Genomic DNA, 18,527 nt, shown 5'->3' with positions numbered 1-18,527 from the left:
CGCTTCGGTAACGTTTGTGTGGGACTTACAGCACAGCAAGCGTAATCTTGCGAGATCACGCTGTAAATGACAGCTTACAGCACAGCAAGCGTGATCTCGCTGTAAGTCCCACACAAACGTTACCGAAGTGTCGGGATTGTGAATAGACATCGCGTCCTGGTTGGACGCGATGTCTATTCACTGTCAAGACACTTCAGTAACGTTAATATGTAAGTGACAGCACATAGTGATCCTGCGTTGTTTACTATGTGCTGAGTACATGAATGGAGAGAAGTGTATGACGCTGATTGGTCAGCGTCATACACTTCTATACAACGCCTACTTGGTCAAAAGTAAAAACACGCCAAGTTGGGCATTAAGAAAGTCATTAGCATAAAGCTAAAATAGGTCATAACTTGGTGAAAATAGATCGTTTTTCTAAATAAAAACCACTGCTGTTACCTACATTACAGCGCCGATCACATTATGTAGGAGATAGGGCACTTATAATGTGGTGACAGAGCCTCTTTAATGGGAGTCCGAATTACGCTCACAAAAAAACGCACCGAAAACGCATAAAAAAACACGGCAACAACGCCTATACTTTAAAATGTGTTTTGACGTGTTTACACATCGTTTTTTTGAGCGCCATGTGAATAAGGCCTTACAGGAATAAAAGGAGAGAAATCACCCCAACATTTGTAAAGCAATTTCTCCTGATTACAGCAATTCAGTTTTGCCATATTATGGGACCCTTCCACTACCCCTAAAAAGTGTTTTCCCTCTTTTTTATACAGTTTATTATAATTGTACTAATTTAAGAAGCCATTTCTCCTGAGCGCAGAAATACTATAAGTAAATGCACTGTGCGATTCACACTTACCCACAATTTACCAGTTTTTAAAGAAAAAAAAACACGAACAACTTAAACTTTACATACAATCTCTTTTTAATGAAACAATGAGTTTTATTGCATTAAAAAATAAAGAAAAATTACAAAGACAGAGCAGTTGACATATAAAAAGGCACAAATCAAAAATTGTGTAGCCCATTCAGTGATGGAAGAGAAAGCAATGTACCACAATGCACTGCTTTTCCTCTCAAGACACATACCACAGCACTGAGATGGCTAAACCTCTGAAACTAAGACAGCTATCATTACCCTGGTACCTCACTGCCATTCCGTATCACTGACAGAGCAGAACACAAGGGCCAACATAGGCAGTAGTGCATTAATTCAGAAGTCAGGTTCATGCAATGTTTACAGTAAATATTTTCTTGCCATTTATAAATTATGTTTTACTATTGAGAAAAAAAAAAGAAACCATTACAAAATTCCCCGAAAAAATTCACCTTTGCAATGTTGCTTTGACAGCCATCGGCACTCACAATTTTTATTTTTTTAATCTGTTTTTTTCACGTTAGAATGACATTTTTGATTCAGCCCTGAAGCGAGCGTGTTAGCACTACAAATGATAAGTATTTTTATTTTTTAACTTAAACACATTTACATTTTTTTTTTTTTTGCATTTTTCTTTCTTGGATTTATCACTATATTAAAAATAGAAAAACAATTTTCATAGTGTATTTGAATTGCTCAGTGAATTTAGAAATCTATTAAAATTGAAATTATTTAAATTAACTTGTTTCCGACAGTAAAATTAAATGACCTGTAACATGTGCAGTACTTACAGATGCTAAAGTGCAACAATGCACTGCAAACTCCTTTCAGTGTGGGAAGGGTTAAAATATTTCAATGCTCAGGGGAGCCCGGATTCCCCTGTCATTGAAGGGGTTAAAGGCACCTTAATACAATCAGCTTAGACATTTTGGTTACTTACGAATTGTTTTTTTATTCAAATAGATTTCGATCTCAAAAAGAGCTTGAATTAATATATTAAATTAAGAAAAAAAAGTTACAAAATATAATTTTGACATTGATTTAACCACAAGCGTTCCCATGTATTTCACCTGAATTATTTTATATTATTTTCCATAAAATTTCCTGTTTAGAAGAAATATGAGGAGATTCACATTTACTTTTGCCTTGTCAAACATTTTCATTACAGCAACACCGTCATACTGCATCTGCAGTAGGTCCTAAAGTAGAAGAAAAATAGTCACTTAATGCAGAGGAGATGGTTTTAAACAATGGCGGGCTTCGTTCACATATCCATCAGGGCTCTAGTCTGACGTCCCGTCTGAGCTTTCCGTCAGAATGGAGCCCTGACTGAAACAAATGGAAACCATCAATGGTGACAGATCCGGTGCCAATAATTTCTGTTTGTCTCCGTTGGGCAAGGGTTCAGTCATTTCGACGGAAGCAATATTGTAGTCGACTACGGTATTCATTCTGTCAAAACGACGGAACCCTTGCACAACGGAGACAAACGGAAACGATTGGCACCGTATCCGGCACCATTGAAATCAATGGTGATCGAAACGGATACCTATGGTCTCCGTTTGTTTCAGTCAGGGCTCCATTCTGACAGAAAGCTCTGATGGAACGTCAGAATAGAGCCCTGACTGTTACGTGGTCGAAGCCTTGCATAACATTACGCACACTTATTAATCTGATATAATACTTATTCAATATACATTTTTTTCTGGACATTGTATATAAAAATTGAGACGCAGTAAGTAAACCATGTTGTTATGTGAACTGACTTCCTGGCGCCAGGCGAAGAGGCCACAGGCTGAAAGGATGCACAGCTCTCTTCATTTACGTTTATAGGAGTTTTGAAAAATTACTTTTCTTTAGAAGACGTACTAGTCACAGTTACTCTTCCTCAACCAATTTGATTTTATTATTTTCCACTTGCCAATTCATTTCTATATAGCTTAAACGTATCTATTACCTGAAAATGAAGCTGGACCTTTTCCATCTCTACCCCAAAAAACTTTGCCTTCACTTCAAAGTCACCAACTTCATCCCCAGGTGTGATGTCAAAGAGAACATTCTTAAATCTGAAAGAACAAGATCATGTTTAGTTTAACCCCTTAACGACCGCACACTGTCTTGACGGCAGGCGGTGCAGGTTCTCCGTCTACAGCGACGTCTTTTGAAGAGGCTGAAGAGTGCTCCTGTGAGCGTTCATCCTCTAAGCAGGAGCTGTAACGAACAGCTCCTGATTTTAGAGCAGCCTGCCAAATACAGCTGGGGTCGGAAAACATTCGGAGCTGTTTAACCCTTTGATGTCATGGACCGCGGCATGATCAAAGGGAACTCGCCTCTTATCTTGTCACTGGAAACCCGGTGACGTGATCAAAGACCAGGGAATCCCTCTGCAGTCAGCCATGGGGACCTAAAAATGACCCCAGGGCTCTGTTCAGTTTGCCTGCTGTTAGGGCACACTATGTGCTGCCCTAACAGCAGCCTGTGTCATATTGACACAGCATACTCTTGTATGCTAATACATTATAAGTAAAAAATAGAGTTGTAAATAATGTTATCCCCTAATGGGATTAAAAAAAAAAACTAAGTAAAAAAATGTTTTTAAAACATTTTTCCCCAAAAAAAGCTAAACATATTAGGTATCTAAAATGACCGTAATAACTTGAAGAATTAATATAACAGGTTATTTAGCGTGACATGTGAAAGGGATAAAAAATAAAACAAGAAAAATGATGGCAAAAATCCCTTTTTCCTATATTCACGCCGCAAAAATATTTTTTTTCTACCGCCAAACTTTGAAAAAAAATAATACAATTTCTCCCACATACAAAAGGACTCATACGACCACATCAATGAAAAAATAAACAAAACTTATGGCTGCTGAAAGACAGAGGTAAAAACGGAAAAATGTAGCTGGTCATTAAGACCTTTTCAGGCCCGGTTATTAAGGGGTTAATGATGTTTAGTTTACTCCCATCATTCTCAAGAATATAAATAATGCAAAGAAAAGCTATTCCACCTCCACCTCTATTGGTAGTAAGAATTTTTCCGTAATAATAAATTTGTTACCCTTTAGAGTTCTTTGTGCAAGACAATTTATCCTACCCAATGAGCAATAGGAATGACAACACACTGCTTATTAGTTATAGGTTTAGATCCTGAAAATTCAAGATTAAAATTGAACGGACTTCTAGACATGGATTTTGATTCAATTCAAAACTGCAGATCATGGAAATTGCCAGTCTTCCTTCCCGGGGTGTTTGTCTCTCCCCTTGCTATGTGTGCACTCTGTCTCCCCCTCAATGGCTTAGGCTTTGTGCACATATGCTGCGTGGCTTCCATTCATAAAGGAAGCACACAACACAGTGTCACATCCGTTGCGCAACGGATACCAGCGGCACCTGATGGACTTCATTGACATAAAGGGGTTTGTCGGGATCTGCCAAGGTGTCCATTGTTTTGACAGTAAAATTAGTACTGCATGCAGCGATTTTTTTTTTCTCCCTCAAATTTGACATAATATGCAATGGAGACTCTGACGCAAATATAAACATTAATACACAAGTTGACTGTCAGCTGAATGCCCGTACGACTGACAGCTTCCCTTATATATGTTCTTAAGGAATTATACAGGAATTTTACTCACTGATTGGTCTGGAGGCCTTCTATTTCCAGAATGACTCCCTTTTCATGTAGTCTCGCTGCTGTGTATTTAAGGGAAGAGTGCTTCATTTTTTTGCTGCCTTTCTCTTCTCCTTTACCATCCACTTTTATAGAACGCCTTGAATTCCTGTGTAAAATATCTCAGAGTTATGATGAAGAATGTGTAACTTTAAAATATTAAAAACACTACATCAAAAAGGAAATGTCACAGAAGGATTATTCCCACCTGAAGCCTTCACCCCACCCCTAGCTTCAGTAAACCTTAAAATCCAAGTCTAATTATGCCATCTAACCCTCAGAAGCGTATTTTTTTGTTCCATTTTCCCCACAGAATGTTCCTCCCGATCAAATGCGGGCAGTACACGCTTGAGGTTAATGAAGCAAGCTGTGCTGCCTTCTCAGAGCGTGCGCCCGACGCTGCTGGATACTCTGGTACTAGCAACAGTGGGAGTTAAACTTGCCGATTACTAATCTCAACCAGGAATAGTAAGCATGGTTGAGATGCTCCTCCCTCGTTCTCCCCGCAATCTTTATAGGTCAACCCCCAGTTTTAACCTACCTCTACCCCCCACCCTCCATGTAGCTGCCCGAAGTAAATTTCCCTTTATCATCTCCAGTGTGAAGCACCAAGCATACTTAAATGCTGCCTAGTCGATAACTGTGCTGGTTCTAAAGTCCGCACTTCTCTACATAAATATATAATAGTGGGTTTAGAGCAAGCACCGATTGAAAGCCCTGATAAGGACTCGGCAGCTAGGTGTGCTCTGCTGTTGTGAGGACAGGCTCCAGGGCAACTGCAAATGCCTTGGAGTTGTCAACAGATCTGAATATAGCTGGAGAGAGGTGGCTGGGCCGGGAGTTACCACGCATGTGCCATTGGGCGTGCTCCAAAGACCCCATCTTCTGTAGTAGAAGTAGAGGGAAAGAGTGCGCAAGCACGGCCACCACTGGGGACCGCAATACAAAGAAGGGTACTCGACAAGTTGGAGGAGGATTATCTAGAGAACAGTAAAGATTTTAAAAAAAGCAAGGTGCTTAAGTGGCTAACATTTGGTTTACTAGCATTTGAAATATGAATATGCAGATGGGAATACTCCTTTAATATACAAATGCAGAATTCATCCAGTCACATTAAATAAAAAAAAGACTTGTCATATTATATCTCAGATATATACAGGTTCACAAACCCAGAAGTTTTATATTCCCATTGACTATAGATTATCCCACTTTATAATAGACTGCATTCCACATGCCGTTAGCAGATTGTAGATGATAACAAACTGGACTACAGGATTTGTAGTCAGAGGCTGAAGGGAACTGCATGGTTTTCGAATTCAATAACTTGGTACTAATTCCTTTAAAGTGCTTTGGAAACCAATGACAATAATAAAAATAATATGAATAATCACAATTTATAGAGTTACAGGGGGTTTCCCACGAACATAATTTATCACCTATCCACAGTATAGGCGATAAATGTTAGCTCTTAAAAGGCCTTATTGCTGGGACCCCCACCAATCACTAGTACAAGGATCCCAAGACCCCTGTTTCTTTGCCCTAGTATGTATACGGCGAGGAGTAGTTACATGGAGCTGCAGTCCAACATGCGCGCTGCTACTCTAAGGGAGTTATGAAATCAATTGTGAACGCTCTTGCTGCCCACCCTGAAAGTAATGATCAGTAGGGGGTTCCAGTGGAGGGTTCACCAGCATTTTAACATTACCCCCTATTTAACTGTACAGTTAAAAATCTGTAATTAGGTTTCATGTGAAATCTGGATATTGTGTCAAGAACAGGATGGTATTCTGTCAAACTCCAAACAGAGCAGGATACACTTGCCCAAGGATTCCCATGCTTTACTCCCGTACAGCTCCGGTAGAGAACCATGTCACGGCGGCTTAAGCACCACCTAAGTTATAGAGCGGCTATATAGACTTTGAGGTATGTTTTTGCATGTGGTCAATAACTAAGAACGCTGGTCTAAAATTTGCACAAACGATAGCCCAATCGGAAGGGGTGGCTGCTCCTCAGAATTGGAGCAGTAGTCTTGTTTAAGACTTTTATACAGGGAAAACTCTGATGGAAGAATGCTTACATGCACACACCATCTCTCGTAAATGCTTGGGCATCCAATAAAAGGCTGGCCCTTAAAGAATTTCAGAACACCAAACTCATCATTTAGTCCTTCATACAAGGGAATTTTTTCCTCTATTTGAAATGAGAGTACTTTGTATTACTTGTGTTAAAATACTTCCATATATTAATCAATCTGAATAGGATTACATTTTGAAACCTTTTCTAGATTTATACACGTTGGGGGCTTCTGGGTGGTCTTCCTCCATTCCCTTCCTTCTGCTTTGTCTTTTTTTGGAAGCGGTTTAGAAGTATAAAACGAATACATGTTAACATAACATACTTCCTAGTTAAGTTGTCCAGACAAGTCTTGATGTAGGTGTTATAATAAGTTATCTGGTCTTCAAAGAATGCAGTCTTGGAGTTTAGGGCATTGAGAGTCTGCTGAAGCTTTACAAGTTCAGCTTTTCGCCGCTGCCTGTGTCGCCTCTGGTTACGGATGTCCTGCAAGGATATGGAAAAATAAAATGTAGTTTATATTATACTACACCATAATATCATATGTAGCGCTAGAATTTAAAGGAAAAAAAAGTAGTGTGTGACATAAAACCTCTCTCAAATATATATAATAGTTAGTAAGATAAAAAATTTCCCTCTCTAATTTAGTCAAAAAGCTCTGGCACTTTAACAACTTCCCATACAGTTATGTCACATGTGGGAAGCAGTTCGTGTCAGTTGCCATACAGTTATGGCATCGCTTCAAAACGGTCTCACGTGTGACATGGTCACAGAGTAGTAATGGCTGCTGTTATGGACAGCAGCCGATCACTCCTAACTGCTGGGGAACCAATCAGAGCGATCCCGCCACGGCCATCGTGGCGATTAACAAGTCAATACTGAGTTAGAAGAGTGACGAGCAGTTGAGTTTGTTTGACGGTTCGATAAGTGGCATAGCAAGAGCAGAGCAGTTTTCTATTAAAAATATACTTGTTTTGGTGTGATCAGTCCTAGAATAATTCTAGTATCACCCCCAGTACTAATCTTACCCTCTGATCACTTGTTATCATCCCTGTCTAATCAACCGCCTGTGATCACCTCCACACCATCATCCCTATCATCCCCCTGTGAGGAGAAACTCTTTCTCCCGTCATGCTCCTCATTAGCTAGTGAAGAACCACCAAGAAGGCATCCCAGGGCTGCCACTGGAGCAGGCCCCTGACCTCATTTCGTTATCCCCTGACAATTTTGTAGCCCAGACCACTGAGTTCACTGGCAACCCAGGGATACAGTTTGACATAGCAGGGCTCAGAGAGCTGAAGTTCTTTTTGATGATTTTATAGCTGTAATTGTGGCCCAGACTAAATTTGTGCACCCAAAAATTTATATCCCATAACCCAGGGGCGTAGCTAGGGGGGGGGCAGGCGGGGCATGTGCCCCGGGCGCAGCTTAGAGGGGGGCACCAGCGCCACCTCCTCCTGCACTATAATTGTACCTGTGTCGCAAGGACAAAGGTATAATTAGCAGCAATGAATGACCGGCACGTTCCGCAAATGAAGCGACTGGTACCTTTTGTACCAGTGACGCTTCCGTCGATGAAAGGTGCTGACTAACTGACAGGGAAAGTCATCCTGCCCAGCCAATCAGCGCCTTTCATAGACGCTGCGTTCAACCCCCAGGAGACCTGCGCAGAAGAGAGCAGGTCTCCATGGCTGCCGGACGGCGTGGGAGTGGGAATAAGGTGAGTTTGAATTGTTTTTTTTTGTTTTTTTAAAAAATTGTAATAAAAGTGTGCGGCTGTATCTACAGGGGGGGGGGGGGACACGACTTTGTCTACGGGGGGACTTCATCTGCAAGGGGGACTTTATATACACGCGGGGGGCTTTATCTACGGGGGGGTGTCTATCTACAGGGGGGGCTATATACAGGGGTGGGCGATAGCTACAGGGGGGGGCAATATAGTATATAGCCCCCCTATAGCTATAGCCCACCCCTGTAGATATAGTCCCCCATGTATATAGCCCACCCCTGTATATATAGTCCCCCTGTATATAGTATCCCACAAATATCTCCCCCTATAGTGCCCCACAGAAAGCCCACCCCTGTATATAGCCCCCTTGTACATATAGTCAACCCCTGTATATAGTGCTCCACATATAGCCCACCCCTGTATATAGTGCTCCACATATAGCCCACCCCTGTATATATAGTCCACCTCTGTATATAGTGCTCCACTAGATAGTCCACCCCTGTATATAGTTCTCCACAGATAGCCCACCCCTGTATATAGCCCCCCTGTACATATAGTCCACCCCTGTATATAGTGCTCCACTAGATAGTCCACCCCTGTATATAGTGCTCCACAGATAGCCCACCCCTGTATATACAGGGGTGGGCTATCTGTGGAGCACTATATACAGGGGTGGACTATCTAGTGGAGCACTATATACAGGGGTGGGCTATCTGTGGAGCACTATATACAGGGGTGGACTATCTAGTGGAGCACTATATACAGGGGTGGACTATATGTACAGGGGGCTATATACAGGGGTGGGCTATATGTGGAGCACTATATACAGGGGTGGGCTATCTGTGGAGAACTATATACAGGGGTGGACTATCTAGTGGAGCACTATATACAGAGGTGGACTATATGTACATGGGGGCTATATACAGGGGTGGGCTATATGTGGAGCACTATATACAGGGGTGGGCTATATGTGGAGCACTATATACAGGGGTGGGCTATATGTGGAGCACTATATAGAGGGGTGGACTATATGTGGAGCACTATATACAGGGGTGGACTATATGTGGAGCACTATATACAGGGGTGGACTATATGTGGAGCATTATATACAGGGGTGGGCTATACGTGGAGCACTATATACAGGGCTGGGCTATATCTACAGGGGGCTATATACAGGGGTGGGCTATCTGTAGAGCACTATAGGGGGGAGTTATTTGTGGGACACTATATACAGGGGTGGGCTATATGGGGGCACTATCTACAGGGGGCTCTATGGCAGGCACTATCTACAGGGGGCACAGTGTTTGTGGGACACGGTGTATGGTGCTATTATAATTAGAGGTGCAGTGTATGGCACTATTATATTTAGGGGTGTAGTGTGTAATGATAACTTTATATTTATTTATAGGTGCAGAAATGTTGGTAAAATGAGAAGCTGAAGACATGTGAGCGGCAAACTGCAGAAATGGGCTGTGACCAGGAGAATTCATCATAGAGGTCTGGACCGGATGGAGAAAAAGAACTAGAATGTGAGACGTCACCGGTGAGTCACTTAATGTAAATGTTTATTCTGCCTCTAATGGACAACTGGGCGTTTTTTTTCGTTATGTCCAACTGGGCGTGTATTGTGTTTTTAACTGTGCGTGTTTACGTGTATGACGCTGACCAATCAGTGACCAGTCAGCATCATACACTCCTCTCCATTCATTTACACAGCAGCGTTTTTGTAGAATCTCACAGAAAAGATTCAGAAGTGTCAGGATTCTGAATACACATGACGTCCAGGCTGGATTGTCATGTGTATTAATTATCAGGACAGTTGATTAACGTTAATATCTGTGTATGTGGCTGCACGTCGCTGCTGTGTAAATTAATGGAGAGGAGTGTATGACGCGGACTGGTCACTGATTGGTCAGCGTCATACACAAACACGTCCAGTTAAAAACACAATACACGCCCAGTTGGACATAACGAAAAAAAAAACGCCCAGTTGTCCATTTCAAAGCTCATTTGCATATTTATAAAATAGCTAATAACTTGGCCAAAAATTAACGTTTAAAAAAACAAACAAACGTTACTGTTGTCTACATTGCAGCGCCGATCACATGCAATAGAAGATAGGGGTTTGAGAATCTGGTGACAGAGCCTCTTTAAGCCACCGATTATACATTCTACAGGCACTTAAAGGATGTATGCAGTCATATATATAAGTAAAAGAGGAAATTGTAGAACCTTGGCAATCTCATTGATAATTTCTTGGTACTTCATCTCTTCTGTCACTAGTCCAGCTTGTTCTAAAGTGCGGAGATTTCTAAGGATTTTCCTCTTCTTTTGTTCCAAGGGGAGCTGACCGTCTTCCAAAACAGATTGACTCCTCTTCATTTTATCTGGTGTCCTGGCATCAAGTGCAGCACGTTTCTCCATAACCTTCAAGTGTTCATTTTCCTACAAAAAGAGTGTGTACAAATTTAGCTCATTTAGCTGCATAGAGTGGCATGAATTTGGAATGTAGAGTATTTTGGTTGATTTAAACAGAACCTTGTCTTTTAACACCTACAACAAGCTGGCCAGGAGCTGCAACGCTGAGTGCAGCACTAACTTTCTTTTCCTGCTAGCCAACCGCGGTTCCCATCAATCGGCCACGTTAGTTTCAATGCCCTGTAACAGCAGGCTTTCGACTGATATTAAACCTGAGCGCTGGGGACCGCCTGCTTGACAGTCTACTTTTACAGGGCACCGAAACTAATGGGGTCGATTTCAAGGGAACGCGAGTGGCCAGCAGGGAAGGAAAATCAGTGCAGCACTCAACACTGCTGGACGTAAGCTATCCACCTTCTTTTATATGTTAGAGGAAGTAGCATGTCCGCTTTAAATAAAGATATAACTTTTTAAGTAAAATGAAGATACATAAAAAGAGGATATCCACCCAAATATATAATGCTATTTAGCCCTTTATGGCACCATGACCTAACTGTACATCTCGGAATGCCATACCTAGAGGCTCCATGATGCACAGTTAAATCATGTTGATCGCGCGGGCACAAGAGCTGTGCCCGTGCAATCAACAGCCAGCCTCCTGCTGTAACAGCCGGGATCAGAGAAACCTTTGATCCTGTCTGTTTAACCCTTTAGTTGCTAAGGTTAATTGCAACCTAAGGAGCTTGACAGAGGGCATTCCAAAGCATTATTGCCGGTCAGTGATTCACCTATAGCTGAACAGGGGCCCATTGTTTGGCCCCTGTTGCCAAGCTCCTTAGATGCCTCGGTCAAAATAGATTGCGGCATCTAAGTGGTTAAATGGTCGGGATCAGAGTTCTTTTTTATCATTTACAGCCAGGCTCCTGCTGTTGATTGCACCGCCACAGCTCCTGAGCCTGGGCAACAGGGCTGGCGTCAGAATCCGGCAAAGGCCGGGGCCCACTGATCTTGTAGGGACCCTCTCAGCCGCCGTGTGCTTTACGCCGCCACCTGCTTAAATGAACTGTAGCTGTCCGTGGTGCGAGGCGGCAGATTGCAGAGAAGAGCAGAGCGGAGGCCCCGCCTCTCGCTTCCATAATAACAACGCGTTGCGGCGCAGACTACGTATTCATGTCACGCTGACACGATTACGTTATCTGTGCAACTGCGCCGCACCGCTATGTTATTGTGGATGCGAGCGGCGCCGAGTACCAGTAAGAAGACAGTGACGGGACCGTTCAGCTCGTTGTGGGAACGTGTTAGGCGAGTTATTATTTTTATCTGAACAAAGGCACCAAACTGGGGGCACAAACCTGTGATCTAAAACCTTTACATGGGGGCATAAACTGGGGGCCTAACTTTTAAATAGGGGCAGGGCAGATACTTGGGGCTCGAATTTTACATGGGGGTAGGGCAGAAACTGGGCGCTTGACTTATACATGGGGGCACAAACTGGGGGATTGGCTTTTATATGGGAGCACAAACAACTAACTTCTATATGGGATCCGTAAGATTCAAAAGACAAGGCAGCACATCCAAAATAAGTAGGAATTTATTCTCCCACAAGTGCAACGTTTCAGTCCAACAGGACCTTTCTCAAGCATTAGCTTTTTTTCTAACTTCTATATGGGGGCATGATAGATAGATAGATAGATAGATAGATAGATAGATAGATAGATAGATAGATAGATAGATAGATAGATAGATAGATGGATAGATAGGATAGATAGAGACAGACCGATAGATAGGAGCTAGATAGGAGATAGATAGATGACGTTTTCTGCCATTTTACTGCGGCCGTGAGTTCCCCCGCAAAGGGGCCTACTAAGTCTGTGTCGCCCAAGGGCCCACATAAACCTGAAGCCGGTCCTGCTGGGCAATCATCATAATGTAACTGTGTGCACCAGGAAGCCTCTAGGTAAAACAATCCATGTGCATTTAAGTCACGGAGCCCTTAAGGGGTTAAAAAGCATGATACATTTTTTGTACAGAGCATTACAGTAATCGGGATACCTAAGGGCATGTTTACATGGTATGGTGGATTTTTAAAATAATCAGCAGTAGAAATCCACGGATTAAACGCCAGTTTCTGTGGTAGACTGTCATGCGGATCCGTTTCACTGCAATTCAATGGAGCTTATACTGACAGAATCCGAAACGTGTGAACATGGCCTATATATAAATGCCAGTGTGTTTCCCTGTATATGTTTAATACACAGGCAATTGCTAGGGCATATATAAGTATCCATAAATACGACGCTGAGCGCCAAGAAGTGAAGGGAAGAGTCTGAGCACAACCTAAGGATAAGGCCACAAGTTGTAGTTTTATTGTGGCATTTTGTAAAACCACAATAGAACTGCTGTGTGTGGACTTACCTGAATAGGTAAAGTATCCTACAGCTCATTTAATATAACTCAGCCATTCAGTCTGGCCACAATCACCTCATGCTATTCCCCATCTCATACTGTATTATTAATCAGATTTTTCTTAAAGTGGTTTTCTGAGATATAAAATTGATGGGCTATCCTTAGGACAGGCCATCGATGTATGATTTGTGGGGCACAGCTGTAATACCAAACCACAGTCACATGGACATGGCCCCCCTATGTTCCGGTTGTTGGGCCATCACAGATCACACATTATGGTCGAAGATAGGCACTCAATTCAATATCCTGGAAAACCCCTTTAAAATATTTAGCATTTCTTTGAATGCGAGTAAACTATTAACTATATATTACCAGTCAAATATTACCTAAAACTGACTTTTAAAAACAAAAAACTTAAACTAATTTGAAATGTTTAAATTATAATGTATTTTTATTAATCTGTAGGACAGCACAATGTAGTAAATAAATACTTGACCCAGTTAGTTGTATACAGTATATGTATGTCAATAAGAAGTGGCGCATGACACCAAAGTATTTACCTGTGGAACAGAAGCTGGTGTTTCCAAAATTTGTAAAAGTTTTTCTCCAGGCTGTGTACGAATAACATCCACTATTAACTTCTTAGTTCTAAAGTGAAAGTAAGGAGAACATTTTGAAAAATAGTCAAAAGACATGATACATCAAAGGAGCCCCTATGCTGTATTTTCCAGGAGTAATTCTTAACCTATACCAAATAAAAACGGAGACACATACAAAAAAACAAACCCGCCCTAAGGTCTAGATGTGACAAGTTTTGTACATTCCAGAAATAGTTTCAAGCTTGAGGTTTTTATTTTATTTTTAGTCTCTCAGCTTTTGCCAAACTTTTAGTGCCCAGTTTCTTATTAATCTTTTTTAAAGGAGTTGTCTGGTTAAGAAAAAACATTTTTCTAGGGAGTTCTAAGTTAATAGCAGGAGTTCCACTATTCAGGGACCTCATCTATTAGCCAGAGTGGGGAGACGCTATAGTTGGCATGTTGGATTATACCGACAACCCATTGATTTTAATGGGAACGGTTAACCTTACTTTCTCCAGCAAGCCACCACAGGGAAATCTAACACTTACTGCCATGTTCCTCCATAGATCACAGCTGATTACAAGGGGTCACAGCAACTGGACACTCGCTTGTCTTTCGGGGACTCAACAAATGGGGAATGTCGAAACTAGACAGTCACTATAAAGGAGTTGTCCAGGATTAGAAAAAAAAGGGGTTTGATTTTTTTCCGAAACTGCGTCACTTTGTCAATCAGCTGTGTCGCATATTAAAGTTCAGCCCTATTTAAATGGGGATGAGCTGCAATACCAAACACAGTCCATAGACAAGAGTGGCGCTGTTTTGGGAAATAAACACACCCTTTTATCTATTCCCAGACAACTTCTTCAAAGATAATCTGTCACCATAGAAAACACCACACAACTACTATAATGCATAGCTAAAAGGACACCAATTCCAGATATGTAATTTTTATCTTGGTGCTCACTTGCATTCCCCCGCTGTTGGCTCGCAAACGGTGTGTGCGCTGAAGCTCTTAGGAGTCCTCTGTACTATCTCACCGAGCTTAAGAGTCCGGCATATGCAAAAGTCCCTAGCCAATACCTGTCCGTCCTCTTTAATTGACTAACAGAGGAAACCTCGTAATGATGGTGCCTGGTTATTGGTGTGTGCGGCGGGCCAGTAGGGATCATCTTTGAATATTCATCAAGTGGGGCAGAGAACAGCATCATAGTGGGCGAAGACTACACATACAGCGCACAGACTGTGGGTTGACCGCAGGGGAATGCAAGTAAGCACCAAGATAAAAATGACATACCCTATAAGACACACCCAGGTTTTAGACAACAGAAAATTGGAAAAAATTTCATATTTTACAAAGAAAAAACTATTGGTTAAAAAAAATAATTTGTTCCATTTCACCACCTTCTGAGAGCCATAACTTATATTTTTCCATCGTTTGAGCGGTGTGGGGGCTTAGTTTTTTGCGGGACAAGCTGGCGTTTTTATTAGCACCATTTTTTTGGTACATACGATTTTTTTTATTTCATTCTCTTTTAGCGCTATGGTGACCAAAAGACAACGATTCTGGGGTTTTAAATTAATTTTTTCAAATAATGCTATATTGATATAGTTTCAGACTCTTACGGACTCAGCGATACCAATTTTTCTATTTTTACATTGTGCTTGGGGAGAAATGGGAAAAGGTTTTTTTTTTTTGAACTTACAAAAAAATTTACACTCCTGAAAATGTATCTAACTTTATTTTTTTTTTTTTTTACACATTTTATTAGTTCCCCTAGGGGACTTGAACCAGCGATAATTAGATCGCTGGTACAATACACTGCAATACATGGATGAGTTAAGGAAACAGCGTAACTAGCTGAGCTACGCAGTTTCCGTAACTCCCATAGTAGTGAATGGCAGTTACAGAAGCAGCTTAGCATGCTATGCTGTTTCCTTAACTACTATTCAGTTGTATGGGAGTTATGGAAACTGCTGCGTAGCTCAGCGAGTTACGCTGTTTGCGTAACTCGACCATGTAACCAGGAAGTGAAGTGGCCGGAAAACTGCGGAGCCGGGTAGGAATGAACAGGATTTAGAGGGCCCCGTTATAAAGATAGATGCGGGTCCCCGAGGTGGGACCCGCATCTACCGGACATTTATGACATATCCTGTGGATGTATCATAAAGGTCCTTCATGGGAAAACCACAATATATGCAGAGGTCGCTATTGACCGAGGCATTTAACTAGTTAAACGGCCAGGAACAGTTCCTGGCTGTTCCTGGTCGTTAGAGCGGACACCTGCAGTGTATGGAGCGGGCTCAGCGTGTGAGTCCGCTCGAAACATCATCCCCTCCCTGCTCCATTATGTGCCGGCAAGGAGCGGTCAGGGGGCCTGGTGCTGCCGGGTCCCTTGACTGCCGACTATAAGACGCAGGGACTTTTTAGCATGATTTATTCTTGCTAAAAACTGCGTGCTTATAGTCAGAGAAATACGGTATGTGGAATCTGGGTCTTTTCAGCTGTTACAGTAGTTTGAAGGGGGGAGGCGGGCCGTGGCGACAGATTACCTTTAGGAATTTGTAAGTGACCAATTTGAGTAACCGATAAAGTGAACACATTGTAGGAAATCTGATATTTTATGGTCTGCAAATACTGAACCACACGAGACAGATTTCCAGCAGCAAAGTAGTCTAGGAAATTTTTCTCAAAAGTTGTGAGCGTCTGTGAGTGGCGCAGTTATTGGCAACATGGTCAGGAAGTATGAAAAATGTGGGTGTCCTTGAAATGGTTTATCACAAGCTTTCCCATGTAGTTTGTTTTGGTATTATAGCTATGAAAAGAAAGTCACACTCTGATACATGGGAAAGTATGCAGTCCAACTTCTACCCCAACAAACGACAAAAAAAAGATACAAATAGTTTCTCTAGGCAAAGTAGCTACAAAGAAAACTGAGGCACATGAACCTTAATAAAGGTAATCTTGAACATCCAGTTTAAGAACCTAAATAGTACCCTCCTGTAAACACCTCCCCTACTGAAAGATTGCAATCCATTAGGTGCTCAGGGACTTGCATTATATATGAGGAGTTTGTACGGAATAAATAAGAAGCACCAGAAGGCAAGTACAGACTTCCTAGGTAGAAAGAACAAGTATCCCTAATCCGAAGGCCGGATTCTCAAGAGCGTGTGCGTTTTGCGCGTGCAAAAAATGCGGCATTTTGCGCGCGCAAAAGATACTTAACAGCTCCGTGTGTCAGCAGCATATGATGCATGGCTGCGTGATTTTCGCGCAGCCGCCATTATTATGACACTATTTGTATGTTTGTAATCAGAAAAGCACGTGGTGCTTTTTTGTTTTCATTCATAGTTTTCACAGCTGTTGCGCGAATCACGCGCGTCACAAGGAAGTGCTTCCGTGTGCTGCGCGTGATTTTCACGCACCCATTGACTTCAATGGGTGCGTGATGCGCGGAAAACGCACAAACATAGGACATGTCGTGAGTTTTACGCAACGGACACACGCTGCGGGAAAATCACGGACTGTCTGAACGGCCCCATTGACTAACATAGGTCCGTGCGAGGCGCGTGAAAATCACGCACGTTGCACGGATGTATTATACGTTCGTCTGAATAAGCCCTAAGGCTACATTCAGACAAGCGTGACAGATTTACGCACATAAAAAGCGTGCGTAAATCTGTCCGTGTGCGTTGCCTTTTGCATCAGTGTGCTTTGCGAGTGGCATGTGTTTTTCACGCACTTGCAAGCACTTTTTTTTTCAATGTAATTGACGCATAAAACATACATGTGCATCCGTGTGCTGTCCGTGGTTTTCACGCACCCACTGACTTTAATGGGCAGCTAGATGCGAGAAAACGCACCAATATAGGACATGCAGTGAGTTTCATGCAATGGACACTCGCTGTGTGAAGACTCACGCATGTGTGAATAGCCCCATTGAAATCAGTGGGGACGTGTGCTGTGCACGGCTTACGAAATTTACGCTCGTGTGAATGACCCTTACCCTATGTTAGTCTTACAATAGAAATACACCATCTTCAATAACATCATCATCATCCTGCTAGCCTAATTGTGTAAATCTGATATATACTAAGAATACATAAAACAAACATTAGCAATTTTCTGATTCTATGTAAAAAATAAATGATTATAATATGATGAAAAAAGTTATACAAATTTCTAATAAACGTTATGTTTGAATAGATCACCATTTTAAAAATCTGTGCTTGCTGTCCGTGAATGGGAACACCCCTTTTTACAACCAGAAGATGAAAACTTGTGCAAAACGCATCCAGTCTAGGTAATTCACTGTGAGCTGAACACATTGGCAGCACATAGTTACACAGTCCATAAGGTTAAAAAAAAAAAAAGAAGACACAGGTCCATTAAATCCAACCTATAATCCTACCGTGTTAATCCAGATGAGTGCAAAACCCCCATGAGGTTGATGCCAATTGCGTTATTATGGTAAAAATTCCTCCCTGACCACAAATATGGCAACCAGAATAAATCCTTGGATCAACATCTTATTTCCAGAATCTAGTACTCATAACCTGTAATATTATATTTTTCAAGAAAGGCATCAATGCCCTTATTGACCTTATTCAAAGAATCAACCACCACAACATCCTGAGCGTTCCATAATCTTACTGCTGTTACAGTAAAGAATCCGCGTCTGTGATGGCGGTGAAATCTTTTCTCTTCTAGAGGTAGAGGATGCCCCCTTGTCCTCATTACAGGCCTAGGTGTAAAATGATTAGAATGATA

The 18,527-nt window shown here is 41.9% G+C and overlaps 1 protein-coding gene across 2 annotated transcripts in view; it reads right to left on the bottom strand.

Annotated features, from left to right (window-relative positions):
• Nucleotides 1-910: 910 nt before the first annotated feature.
• The window catches only part of IQGAP2 (IQ motif containing GTPase activating protein 2), a 282,889-nt gene continuing 265,272 nt past the window's right edge, over nt 911-18,527 (bottom strand). For both annotated transcript variants that reach the window (XM_075838503.1, XM_075838511.1), the window contains 6 exons: nt 13,742-13,829; nt 10,590-10,802; nt 6,954-7,114; nt 4,521-4,664; nt 2,838-2,946; nt 911-2,079 (listed from right to left, as the gene is read on the bottom strand). In XM_075838503.1, the coding sequence (XP_075694618.1) occupies nt 1,966-2,079; nt 2,838-2,946; nt 4,521-4,664; nt 6,954-7,114; nt 10,590-10,802; nt 13,742-13,829 (829 nt within the window). In that variant the 3' untranslated portion in view covers nt 911-1,965. The remainder of the gene's footprint in view (nt 2,080-2,837; nt 2,947-4,520; nt 4,665-6,953; nt 7,115-10,589; nt 10,803-13,741; nt 13,830-18,527) is intronic.

This window comes from Rhinoderma darwinii, chromosome 1 (assembly GCF_050947455.1).
Source record: "Rhinoderma darwinii isolate aRhiDar2 chromosome 1, aRhiDar2.hap1, whole genome shotgun sequence".
NCBI lineage: Eukaryota > Metazoa > Chordata > Amphibia > Anura > Rhinodermatidae > Rhinoderma > Rhinoderma darwinii.
The sequence above is the reverse complement of the archived record's forward strand: the minus strand, read 5'-3'. Positions and strand labels throughout refer to the sequence as shown.